The sequence below is a fragment of the Oncorhynchus kisutch genome, linkage group LG17, assembly GCF_002021735.2.
Source record: "Oncorhynchus kisutch isolate 150728-3 linkage group LG17, Okis_V2, whole genome shotgun sequence".
NCBI lineage: Eukaryota > Metazoa > Chordata > Actinopteri > Salmoniformes > Salmonidae > Oncorhynchus > Oncorhynchus kisutch.
Genome location: NC_034190.2, coordinates 27,623,560 through 27,637,114, shown reverse-complemented (window position 1 = coordinate 27,637,114; position 13,555 = coordinate 27,623,560). Strand labels below are relative to the sequence as shown.

At 45.4% G+C, this 13,555-nt stretch overlaps 1 protein-coding gene across 1 annotated transcript in view; it reads right to left on the bottom strand.

Moving 5' to 3' along the window:
* The window catches only part of LOC109908671 (protein FAM135B), a 63,733-nt gene that overhangs the window by 32,243 nt on the left and 17,935 nt on the right, over positions 1-13,555 (bottom strand). Inside the window, exons 3-7 of the mRNA XM_020507324.2 lie at positions 12,800-12,879; positions 7,545-7,699; positions 5,113-5,183; positions 3,939-4,112; positions 3,519-3,651 (exon numbers count right to left, since the gene is read on the bottom strand). Of these exons, the coding sequence (XP_020362913.1) occupies positions 3,519-3,651; positions 3,939-4,112; positions 5,113-5,183; positions 7,545-7,699; positions 12,800-12,879 (613 nt within the window). The remainder of the gene's footprint in view (positions 1-3,518; positions 3,652-3,938; positions 4,113-5,112; positions 5,184-7,544; positions 7,700-12,799; positions 12,880-13,555) is intronic.

Here is a 13,555-nt window from a genome sequence, read left to right as displayed (position 1 = left end):
CTGATGGCTGCTGCAGTGCACCATGGGATACGTAGTTACAGGGGGTCCATCTGCTCCGACAGAAATACAACTCAGAGTTACAAAACAATGACATGAATGGGAATTCCTGCTCTAGTAATTATATTTCTATGGCTCACTCTACATCTACAAGCCAGCAGCTTGTCAGGCAGACAGGTCTCTCTCTCGAAAAGGCCTGAGCCTGTGTGCTTTCAGTATCTGAAGGTATCCTGCCTCTTGCTCTTGCATTGGTACCTGACATTCTCAACCACCCCACGAGGGTCCAAGATGAGTATCTCCCTCAGGGAAATCTTTATCGCCTCTGATATTGCTGAGATACACATTTTTATACCAATGAGGAAATATGAACGATGTAAAGAAAGTCCACATCCATGTTCTGCCCACCACAAGAGGCAGCACCACTATAATTCAGCTGACATCAACACAATTTTCCAACGACACGTGTCCAGATTGTGCAATAACAACACTCTTAATAATGAATAAAGAAAGAGTGTGGAAAAGCTGTGGCAGTATAAATAGGGTAGTGCTGAAAATGTGCTTATAGCCTCCAGGTAGAAAGCCTTACATAAATAAGGGGTTTGAAGAGAGGAGAAAGGGAGAGAAGGATGGCACTCACACACACGCATGCACACACACTCACACTGTGCTCTATACACATTTCTACCGCAGGTAAGCTACGTGGCGGTTGGAGGAGTACTCATTACGGGGATCAAACACCGCCCCCCGCCCGGCTAAATGCAGTGCTTATTAAAGTTCCCTGTTGGAGGCGCTGTATAAAACCCATGAACAGGGGGGACGAGCCCGGTGTGTGTGTGTTTGTGTGTAACCCATGAACAGGGGGGCCGAGCCCGGTGTGTGTGTAACCCATGAACAAGGGGGCCAAACCGAGAGGAGGGGCTATGAGTGGGGCAACCCAGCTCTCATTAAGATTTAGTGCTCAGTCTGTGACATCTGTCCACAGGGCCAAAGGGCTGGATCAGGGTGTGTGTATGAGGCACATGTTGGTGTGAGCAACAGCTTTTGCAATCACAGTAGCGACCTGCCGGAGGAGGACAACCATACCGTTATCACTCACACACACACTTTACACAGACCTCATACAAACACACACTTTACACAGACCTCATACAAACACACACCTCAAACACACACTTTACACAGACCTCATACAAACACACACCTCAAACACACACTTTACACAGACCTCATACAAACACACACCTCAAACACACACTTTACACAGACCTCATACAAACACACACACCCTCACACACACACTTTACACAGACCTCATACAAACAAACACACACCTCAAACACACGCTTTACACAGACCTCATACAAACACACACATACCTCAAACACACACCCTCACACACACACTTTACACAGACCTCATACAAACACAAACACAAACACACACACACCTCAAACACACACTTTACACAGACCTCATACAAACACACACATACCTCAAACACACACCCTCACACACACCTCAAACACACACTTTACACAGACCTCATACAAACACACACCTCAAACACACGCTTTACACAGACCTCAAACACACACACACATACCTCAAACACACACCCTCACACACACACTTTACACAGACCTCATACAAACACACACACACCTCAAACACACACCCTCACACACACACTTTACACAGACCTCCTACAAACACACACACACCTCAGACACACACCCTCACACACACACATTACACAGACCTCATACAAACAAACACACACCTCAAACACACGCTTTACACAGACCTCATACAAACACACACATACCTCAAACACACACCCTCACACACACACTTTACACAGACCTCATACAAACACACACACACCTAAAACACACGCTTTACACAGACCTCATACAAACACACACACACCTAAAACACACGCTTTACACAGACCTCATACAAACACACACACCCTCACACACACACCTGGAAACCATGGAAACCATGCGTTTGATCTGTTTGATACCATTCCACTGACTCCACTCCGGCCACGAACACGAGCTCATCCTCCCCAATTAAGGTGCCACCAACCTCCTGTGACTGAGAGCTGCTGTCGTTTCTCCTCCAGACGCCAGGCCACAGTCGCTCAGCCGGTCTCAGTGTCCTGCTAGCCTCGGGCCGCGTCCGAAAAGGAACCCCCAAAATGCACTGCTTTTGAACAGCGTCTTGGGTTCCGGTCCAAAGTAGAGCTCTATATAAGGAATAAGGTGTTCTTTAAATGCAGCCTTGGTGTCCTGCGAGCCTGGTCTGGCCACGTGGGTTAATGAGACATTAATAGGGACGCAGCCTCAGTGTCCTGCGAGCCTGGTCTGGCCACGTGGGTTAATGAGACATTAATAGGGACGCAGCCTCAGTGTCCTGCGAGCCTGGTCCGGCCACGTGGGTTAATGAGACATTAATAGGGACGCAGCCTCAGTGTCCTGCGAGCCTGGTCTGACCACGTGGGTTAATGAGACATTAATAGGGACGCAGCCTCAGTGTCCTGCGAGCCTGGTCTGGCCACGTGGGTTAATGAGACATTAATAGGGACGCAGCCTCAGTGTCCTGCGAGCCTGGTCTGGCCACGTGGGTTAATGAGACATTAATAGGGACGCAGCCTCAGTGTCCTGCGAGCCTGGTCTGGCCACGTGGGATAATGAGACATTAATAGGGACGCAGCCTCAGTGTCCTGCGAGCCTGGTCTGGCCACGTGGGTTAATGAGACATTAATAGGGACGCAGCCTCAGTGTCCTGCGAGCCTGGTCCGGCCACGTGGGATAATGAGACATTAATAGGGACGCAGCCTCAGTGTCCTGCGAGCCTGGTCTGGCCACGTGGGTTAATGAGACATTAATAGGGACGCAACCTCAGTGTCCTGCGAGCCTGGTCTGGCCACGTGGGTTAATGAGACATTAATAGGGACGCAGCCTCAGTGTCCTGCGAGCCTGGTCTGGCCACGTGGGATAATGAGACATTAATAGGGACGCAGCCTCAGTGTCCTGCGAGCCTGGTCTGGCCACGTGGGTTAATGAGACATTAATAGGGACGCAGCCTCAGTGTCCTGCGAGCCTGGTCCGGCCACGTGGGTTAATGAGACATTAATAGGGACGCAGCCTCAGTGTCCTGCGAGCCTGGTCCGGCCACGTGGGATAATGAGACATTAATAGGGACGCAGCCTCAGTGTCCAGCCTCACTGTCTCTAATACTTCTAGAGGGACCTGACTGATGACCTGTCATTACAATAGTGGAGGGAGGGAGCGACAGAGAAAGGCAGCTTTGATTCAGTTCTTCTGTCTCTTGGCTCTCTCATCTTCAGTGTGAACTCTGTGGGCCACTTTCCCATATTCAGGTTGCCATTTGAGTATTACTTTAAGTCAAGGACTAGGCTTGTTTGTGTTGACCAGTTACTGTCCTCTGTAAGGTTTATTGAGAAACCTTGTACTCGTGCACTTACAATACAGTTTGACTTGATTTGACTGTACCTCTGTGATGACAGGTTTGCAGTATCCAGCCCCGAACATCAGGTTCTCCATGGACACCCCCATGGCTGACGGGTCAGTACTGTTCTCTGGGGAGCCCTTTCCCAGCCAGGAACCCTTCCCTGTATGGGCAAAACTATGGAGAGAGCGAGAGAGAAGAGCAGTTAGTCATTATGTAATTCAGTTCGGGTGTAATCAGGGAAAAGAATTGGCTGAACATTCAGGTTAAGATTTTGCCAAGTGGTTTTATCAAGTGTTTGAAAAACAACTTATTCAAGTAGCAGGCCAGTGGATGCACTCTCAGAACAGGTTGCCAAACTAAACCCATTCTAACAGGAGAGGAGATACTGTACGTGGTGTGAGAGCTAAGAAGTGATCATCAGTGTGACATGTACACACACAAAGACACACACGCAGCGTTACCTGATGAGTGGTTGATGCAAGGCCACCAAGGATGCGTGTATGGAGACAGAGATGACGGACAGGTGGAAGTAGTCGAACATGACAGGTACATGGTGGTGGAGACCTCTCCTGGGGTGGAAGTGGAGACCCAGGGTCCTACTGCTGATGACTGGGACTGTCACGATGTCCCCTAACCTAGAGACAACACAGTTAGCATCTAACCCCGCCTGAGAACAACAGCAGAGAGATGCCATGCCAGAACAGTATACAGTTTCAACATCATGCCAAAGACAGTGGATGCCAGTTTCAAATACATTGTGCAAACTATTACCCATTTAAAGGACATCATGTAATGGGTTATCATCCAGCTAGGACAATAGACATTTCAAGAAAGCACACCGGTGTGGTGAACAAATGAATCTCCCTCCGGGGCAATAACGTTGAAACTTGAACATGGTAATACTCTTCACACACTAACACCGGGTGACTCCGAATGGCATAAGTTCTGAGCAGCAAAGTCTGAGAAGTTGTAAGCGCTCCAAATGGGATGTTTAATGAGCCCTCCAGGACACATTACAAGTCATCTATCACCTGTCGGTGGCCTACAGTAACTGTCGAGCTACTGAGCAGAGCCACAGCACAAACACGCAAACGTTGGACGTTGGAGTGACAGCATTCAACAGTAACTCATCCTTTATTACACACACACACACACACACACACACACACACACACACACACACACACACACACACACACACACACACACACACACACACACACACTCACTCACTCACTCACTCACTCACTCACTCACTCACTCACTCACACACACACACACACACACACACACACACACACACACACACTCACACACACTCAGACAGACAGACAGACAGACAAATACACACGTGCACAGAGTCACACTCATACAAATGTGTACAACACATGCAAGTCTGCACAGAGACGTGGGTAAAGTAGTGTTTTTAATTGACTAGTGTTTTTTCCTGACAGTGCAGCCTGTCAGTCTGTTAGAGCCAGAGGCTTTTCACTGGCAGGACATCATTAAGACCTGGGCCTCAGCACTACTAACTGACAGGACAGATAGGGGAGGGGGGAAAGGAGGAGAGATGGGGAGAAGGTGAAAAGAAAAGTGCCAGAGAAAAGGGAGTATGTAGCCGAGTGTTTAACGTACTGTTGCTCGTTGTCTGTGAAGTGAAGATCCAGCTTCAACTGAAAGTCCACTTCACTCAGAGCCTCTTCCACCTGTGAGAACAGAAACACAGTCACAATATCAACAAGACTGTAACAACTAGAATTAGACAAATCAGCAATGAAATTCAATGGGTATAGAAAATAAATGGTGTAAAACCATACCAGTGTAACAACACTATCGTGAGACTTTAAACCATGAGCAGCTGTTAATGTGTGTATAGTGTTGGCATTAGTATCTCTACTGTGTCTTCTGTCTGGTTACGCTGTAGACTGAACAGTATGGTTCCTATCATTATGAAGGTAAAAGGCAGGTAGTTGGATTTGGGGTAATCAATTGAACCCTATTTGAATAAAGCAGTGAAAAACAACAAAGCCATACACTACTAAAGAGTACGCCGTTGTGAGAAATGAACAATCACTGGAAGAAATCTCTCCCTACTGTATCTCTCACTACTGTATCTCTCCCTACTGTATCTCTCCCTACTGTATCTCTCATTTATTTTCACACATCCTACTTCTCTCTCTCCCACTCTCTCCTCTCTCTCTCTACACCATCTCTCTCGTCTCTCTCTCCTCTCTCTCACCCTCTCTCTTTCTCTCTCTCTCCCTCTCTCTCTCCTCTGTCTCTCCTCTCTCACACTCTCTCCTCTCTCATTCTCTCCTCTCCCTCTCCCACTCTCTCCTCTAGCCTACTCTCTATCTCTCCTCTCTCTCTCACTCTCTCTCTCGTCTCTCCCCCCCCCTTTTCTCCTCTCTCTTGCTCTCTCTCTCCTCTATCCCTCCCTGTCTCTCTCCTCTCTCTCGTGCTCTCTCTCTTCTTTCTCTGGCTACCTCCCTCTCACTCTCATCTCACTCTCACACACACACACACACACACACACACACACACACACACACACACACACACACACACACACACACACACACACACACACACAAATACACAACATGCCCTGTGTAGCAGAACAAACAGCATTGTCAAATCCTATTGATATTCTGATTGGATAAACACACACACTGGGGAAATCGAGTTATATTTTGTCCTTCTTATCAGAGTGAGGGAAGAAGAGGGAAGGAGAGAGAGAGACAAAGAGATAGAGAATGAGTGAGAGAGAGGTGGAGGAGAGGGGGAGAGGGAGAGAGGGGGGAAGAGAGAGAGAGAGGGGGAAAAGAGAGAGAGGGAAAAGAGAAGAATGAGAGGGAGGGAGAAAGAGAGCGGGGGTAGAAGGGGAGAGGGAACAAGGGAGTAAGAGAGAGCGATAGACAGAGAGAGAAAAGGGGATGTCTGAAATCTGATCGACGTTCCAGCCGACAGCTTCTCTCTCACCACCTTTGCATAAATAATGTGTCATACATTTAATGACAAAAATCTAAATTTAGGAGACCTCAAAGGTAGGTAACCGACATTCAAATAAATAAATTAGATGAGTTGACCTGCCATGTAGCCAATAAGCTGATGATTCTAACAGTCACATTCTGACTGAACCAGGGTTCCTGTTTAACTCTGTAGGTTAGATTGTAGGTAAGATACCTGTACAGTGCATTTGGAAAGTATTCAGACCCCTTGACTGATTCCACATTTTGTTAAGTTACAGGCTTATATTAAAACAGATTAAATATATTTTTTTCCTCATCAATCTACACACAATATCCCATAATATTTAGCTAATTTATTACATATAAAAACAGAAATACCTTATTTACATAAGTATTCCGACCCTTTGCTATGAGACTCAAAATTGCGCTCAGTTGCATCCTGTTTCCATGAATCATCCTTGAGTTGTGGTGAATTAAATTGATTGGACATTATTTGAAAAGGCACACACCTGGTCTATATAAGTTTACAGTGCACGTCAGAGCAAAAACCAAGCCATGAGGTGGAAGGAACTGTCCGTAGACCACCGAAACAGGATTGTGTCGATGCACATATCTGGGGAAGGGTACAAAAAACTTCTCCAGCATAGAAGACTGATGAGGAATTTAGTTTTTTAATACATTTTTGATAAGGTTGTAACGTAACAAAATGTGGAACAAGTCGAGGGGTCTGAATGCTTTCCGAAGGCGCTGTAGCACAGTCCAATATGCAAACATTCCATTCCAGCTAAACAATGGATGTGTAGCGTTTGGCAAAAACAATTGCTGAATTAAAAACCTGCGAACGGTAATTTTTTACACACACATATGAAGGTACCAATAAGGTATCATTTCTGAGGAAAAGACACAAATGTGAAAAATTGGTTGGATATAGCATTTTGGAAATAAACTGTTTAAAGGGGTTAAATTGAGCTAGTGTGTGTGTGTGTGTGTGTGTGTGTGTGTGTGTGTGTGTGTGTGTGTGTGTGTGTGTGTGTGTGTGTGTGTGTGTGTGTGTGTGTGTGTGTGTGTGTGTGTGTGTTTGTGTGTGTGTCTCACCCTCTCCCCATCCAGCAATAGGTGGACCTTGAAGAGCATGCGGTCATCGACGTTGACCTCTTCGTTCCGGTAGAGGATCTGGAAGATCCGACTGAACACCGTAGTGTCCTCATGGACCCCATCATGGACCCCCGCAGAGCTGAAACTACAGTCACCTGGGGGGGAGGGAGGGCAGAGAGCATCAGCAGGTACCCTCGTCGTCATCGTCTGCCGATACGCAGACGAGGTGCTATGTTTTTTGAGAGTCAGCTGGGGGTCTCAATTTACTGTTGGGAGTTAGAATACACAAGGTGTAGTTGTACATCAGCACTTTTTATCTTGTTATGTCAGTCACTGACAGTCACTCACTTAGTCCATGTCAGCTAACATTCTATAGATTGCTAGGTAAGTTAGTCTAGCCAGCTATCTAAACCTTGTAGTAATCAGGGCTGAATAACTGAATTACTTACCGGGCAAGCAAGGCACGTGCCCAGGGGCCCTGAGCCTGGGAGCCCACATTGATTTTATTAGTCACTCTCACTCAGATATCACATGAACCTGGTTTAAGTCATGGCAAAATTGCTTGGAACTAGCTTTTAAAACTGCAAAATGCTCTCTCTGCCCATGGCAAAATTAGTAGAATTGCATGACATTAGTTTTAATTAAAACTGCAAAATGCTCTCTCTGCCCCATGGCAAAATTGCAGGAAAATAATTTAAAAGGTTTTGCCCGCAAAGTGGTGGGGTCCCCCGAACAGATCTCGCTTCGGGCCCCCAAAGCCTCGAGGCGTCCCTGATCATCATCATACATGACAAACACATCAACTTTCCCATCACTTTCATTTCATGTCCTCCACATACTGTAACTGAGACTCAGAAGCAGTGACTATTGCATAGCTGAATGGATAAATATACAATCTGACATTTCTCTGGGTATCAAAATAAATGGTTTTCCATTACATCTCTATATAGTCAGTGGTGTTTTCTGCTTGTTCCTGAAAAGTAGATGTGAGGAAGCAGCTGTCTGCATCCGGCTGCTGGATGTGCAGCTGTGATAGGCCTTTGAAGGAAGCATCCCACTGAGGTGCTCTCCTTTTATCTACCTCGACATGCACTCTACACCCCCTCCTCTCTTTCTCTCTCTCTCTCTCTCTCTCTCTCTCCCTCGGTTTCTCTGTTTCTTCTCCCTGTTCTCCCCTTCTCTCCCTCTCTCGGCAGCCCTCTCCAGAAAGAACAGTCGCTTCAACCAGCACGAGTGGCAGGCTATTTTGTACAACCTTTAGATTTAGTGAAAGAATGTTGTGTTTTGGCAGCATGATGTGATACTGCAAGCGCAAATAGTCTTATTTAATTCCAAACCAATCATAGCCTGGCTGTTACAGAGGAACAGTCCATTTGTCAACAGAGTTGTAATGAGGGTGAATGCTCAGTGCTCCCGGCCAATCTAAAAACACGCCATCTCTAGTTCTGCTCTACAGGGATAGAGGGAGAGGAACTAGCAAGGCATTAATGAGGCTTCACTGAGACTCCTCCTTGTGATAATGAGGTACTAATCAAGTTATCAATCAAAATACTGTACATCGTTTACACGTTCTGGCACTACATGTGATTTAAAGGAATGCAATTACTCGTGTACGCAATCAAAGGGCTCATGCAACATACAGGAGTTACAGGGAGCTTCCCCAGTGTTAGACCCTCCAACTTTAAGCCTTCAACCACTGTGCCTCTGCACCAGAAGTGACCGGCTCACTGCTGCACATACACTCACTATCGCTTTCTTTTCTCTCGCTCTCAACTCCATTCAATATCATTCAATTCAATTCAAGGGGCTTCATTGCCATGGGAATCATATGTTTCATGGCCAAAGCAAGTTCAATGGATAAGCACAAGTACCAGAATAATAAAATCATTCCAAATGTCATATGTCTATATACAGTGTTTTAGCCGTGTGCAAATAGTTAAAGTACAAAAGGGGAAATAAATAAATATGGGTTGTATTTACAATGGTGTTTGCCCTTCACTGGTTGCCCTTGTCTCTCTCTCTTTCCCTCTCTCTCTCTCTCTCTCTCTCTCTCTCTCTCTCTCTCTCTCTTTCTTTCTCAATGTCTCACTCTCTCTTCCCCTCTCTCTCTCTCTCTCTCTCTCTCTCTCTCTCTCTCTCTCTCTCTCTCTCTCTCTCTCACTCTCTCTCTTTCTTTCTCAATCTCTCACTCTCTCTTTCCCTCTCTCTCTCTCTGTCTCTTTCTTTCTCAATCTCTCACTCTCTCTTTCCCTCTCTCTCTCTCTCTCTCTCTCTTTCTTTCTCAATCTCTCACTCTCTCTTTCGCTCACTCTTTTGCTCCTTCTACCCTCTTTTTTCTCTCTCTAGTCCCTATCCTCTCTGTCTCTCTGTCTCTCTGTCTCTCTCTCTCTCTCTCTCTTTCTCAGATTTTCTCCTACTGTTTGTGTGTCATAATACCTTTATAGTTAAGCTACTGTAAGGAGGCAGCAGAACGGTAAATGCTAAGCTAATTCATATAACACCATCCTGACTTAACACACCACAATGTTTGTCTGTATGAATCACAGACATTAACTGGCTGGGCTTCAGAAGCGAGACAATCCGTCACACCTTTCATTTCTCTGCTTGAAATGTCAAGTACACAACACTTTCATTTCCCACAGTACTCTGGGTGGATCATTTCCCAAGTCTTTGTGGTTGATAAATGTCTTTGTCCTGGCTGGCTGGAACGGAGTGTGTCATTGGCTGGTGAATTTATGTCTGGGATCCCTGTCTGTCCTGTCTGTCTGTGAGGCTTTTGGCCGTAATGCGTGACCTTGTAGAGGAGGAGCTGCAGGAGAGGGGAGGGAGATGGGGAAGGGGACTGCGGCTAAGTCCTCCAATTAGAATATGGATACATACTGTTATGTTACTGTACGTTCCATTGCTGCAATGGAGCTAGCGACACTCACTGTGTACAGATACTCTGGCACTGCTGCACTGTGTGTGTGCAGGGAATCCTGATACTAGGCTAGGCTATATGAATATTCTGCACTACAGCAAATTATTTGCTGATGTTATCATCTGGCAGTGCAGAGATCATCACTACAACCTATTATTGCTGAAAATGAACATATTATGGACAATAAACTAAACATTATCGACAACGGACTGGACATATTATGGGGGCTAAAAGCTGCAAAGTCGTTCAAGTTGATGCCCTCCACTCTACGCAGTTCTCCTATCCAATCATATATTGGATCTAATGCATACGGTAGCGAAAGATGCAGCTAACCTCTCATTATATACTGCTCTGTACTTCACAAATTGATACAGTAAAATACTGTGCTGTTTTATGCTGCACAGCACCATGTGAAGCTCCATCATACAACAGGTCGCATTGGTCTGATCAATCCCTCCCTGACTTCCCCACAGAGGTCAGAGTGACATCCAGATTATCACAGTCAGTAGGAGGCTAGGAGCAGGTGGCTGGAGGGTCTGAAGAAATGCCTGAGTGTCACATCTCAATGTCAGTGTCAGACCAACACAATAAACGGCTTTTGCAGCCCGAACCATACACACACTTACCCCCTCACACACACACACACAGTTCCCTGCGTCCTGTTCCAATCATAATGTACTAATAATAGATTTTTTTTATTACAGCAAATCAGAGACGCCTGGGATATGGCTTCCTGCTTATCCAGGGGACCAGATCTGTCTGCTGATGCTGATGGGACTACAGTACAGTACAAAGACAGTGTGTGTCAGCCCGGTCTACTGGAACGGTCTTGCGCACCGAGAAAATATATTCTCAACACTAACATTTTAGTAACGGCCACTGAAGTCAACAAAAGTTCAGTTGTAAATGCGCCACAAAGGGAGGAATCGCATCATGTACTTCAGCCAGATTCATCAGCCTGATTTTCCTCACAGAGAGAGAAGGAAGCACTCTCCACCAATAACAACAAGGCTTATTACTACTAAACAGAGAACACGAGAGGAAGCGGTCAGCCAGAAGTAACACACTGTTACTTCTCTGTTGGTGTGTCCAATGCCAGATGTCCTCTGTTTTAACTCGTCATTCAACTCTGTCATGTTACAACAAAACCCTTCGATCTTCTTGTGAATACGTTCACACCCCTAAACCGATTGTTTGAGACAATGTAAGACAGGCAGGAGACACTCGGTGTCTCTTTCTGTGGGACTGTATCTTCTCGAGAAGAGAGGGACTACTTTCTCCGGTGCAGAACATGCATAGTCTACATCAAAACTCAATGCAATACAAATGAATGTGCACGTGTTAAAGGCAGCTGTGACACTTGCACTGTTTAAATCATTAGTCAAAACGATGATGTTCAATAAACCTTTTGGTTTCAAATCAAATCAAATCAAATCAAATTTATTTATATAGCCCTTCGTACATCAGCTGATATCTCAAAGTGCTGTACAGAAACCCAGCCTAAAACCCCAAACAGCAAGCAATGCAGGTGTAGAAGCACCACACCTCTAAGACAAAGACAGGCCGTTTTCATGGCTGTCTCAGATTCCTTATGCAACCCTGAAGCACCCATAGTTAGGTGCTAATGGTGGCCTGTTGTATGAGGCCTAACCAGATGATACAACACATCAGAAACATGAATAATATGGGCCATACAAACAGCTAGCATGTGGTACAGACTTCATTCCTCCAAAACGTTGAGCCCCCTGATAAAAAGTCAAGACCAAGGCTCCAACACAGCACACCAGCAACACACTACTGTTCCCATACACTATAGTTTCAGTGGCCAAATGCAATAAAAAGCAGGTGTTGTTTTCAGAAACATCAAAGGAAACTGTACTTCAGCATGTGTGTCATTGTGGCTAAGAATGTGGATCACAGAAGATGATTGTAATCATGTAGCAGGGTAACCAGACAAGCATTATCATCTCACACTCAACCCACAACAGTCCCTGGCCTAACAGACTGCATAGACACAGTGTCCCAACCACTGGTATGTTATGCATGAACTCAAACTACCTGTATAGAAGTCTCGGTATGCTACAAGCTGGTGTGGGTCTTGCCCACCTGTCCATTACTGGAATCAGTGAGGTACATTTATGTGGGAATTAGTATCTGTAAAACTAAGAAACTGTGTATCTATGTATCTTTCAGCATGACCTGACCAGAACCTGCTCAGGAAAAAACTCCTGGCCCAATCTATGGCAAATGGAAAACATACTGCTGCTTCAAAGTACAAACGATCCATTAAAAACACCCAACATTTTTCAGATTTAACTCAATGTGAGAACATTACCTGTATTCCCTGGTGTTGTCGCTATCAACCTGTGTGGTACACGTGGAGAGACCTTCAGCCCTGCTCGGACCTGGTAGAATCTGGAGGGAGAAAACCATGCAATACATTCAGTTACTACACAGATGTAGGATATTCATTTTGAGCCAGTTTGCTACAGCAGAACAATATACCTGCAGCAACAGGAACTGTGAATTGTTATGTGGATTATAATTCATGGAAATCTTTTGTAGGGGTCGATCCATTTTGTTATTAGGGCAAATCAAGTCTGACATTTTAAAGTGGAAATTACAAACTTTAGAAGCCTTTTTTAATCCTCAAATACACTACAAGTTTGCATTACCTGTGCAGGAAAATTCCTTCAACAACAGGAGGATCAAATTAAGATACGGCATCTGCAAATATAGCTAATACACACATACCGGTGCTACGCATCACTAAGCATACCACACACACACTATAGCATATGAAATCAATGTCCATAATGGAATGGAAAGAACTGCTGCTTTCCATGACATCAGACCCGGGGCTATAGCACTGTCATGTTAAACACAGCTGTTAAGGAATTTTACAAATTTACCTTCATTATTAACGAGGACCGGATAAAATGGCAAATAAATAAGAAATGACTCATCATAATGCACCATTCAGTGGAGTCTGCTGCTGTCTGCTGCTGTCTGTGCTTGAAGGTCAACGGTAGTAGAGCTCTGAACAATAGCTGATCAAACTACATCCCTAATACTATCATTTGGAATTGCC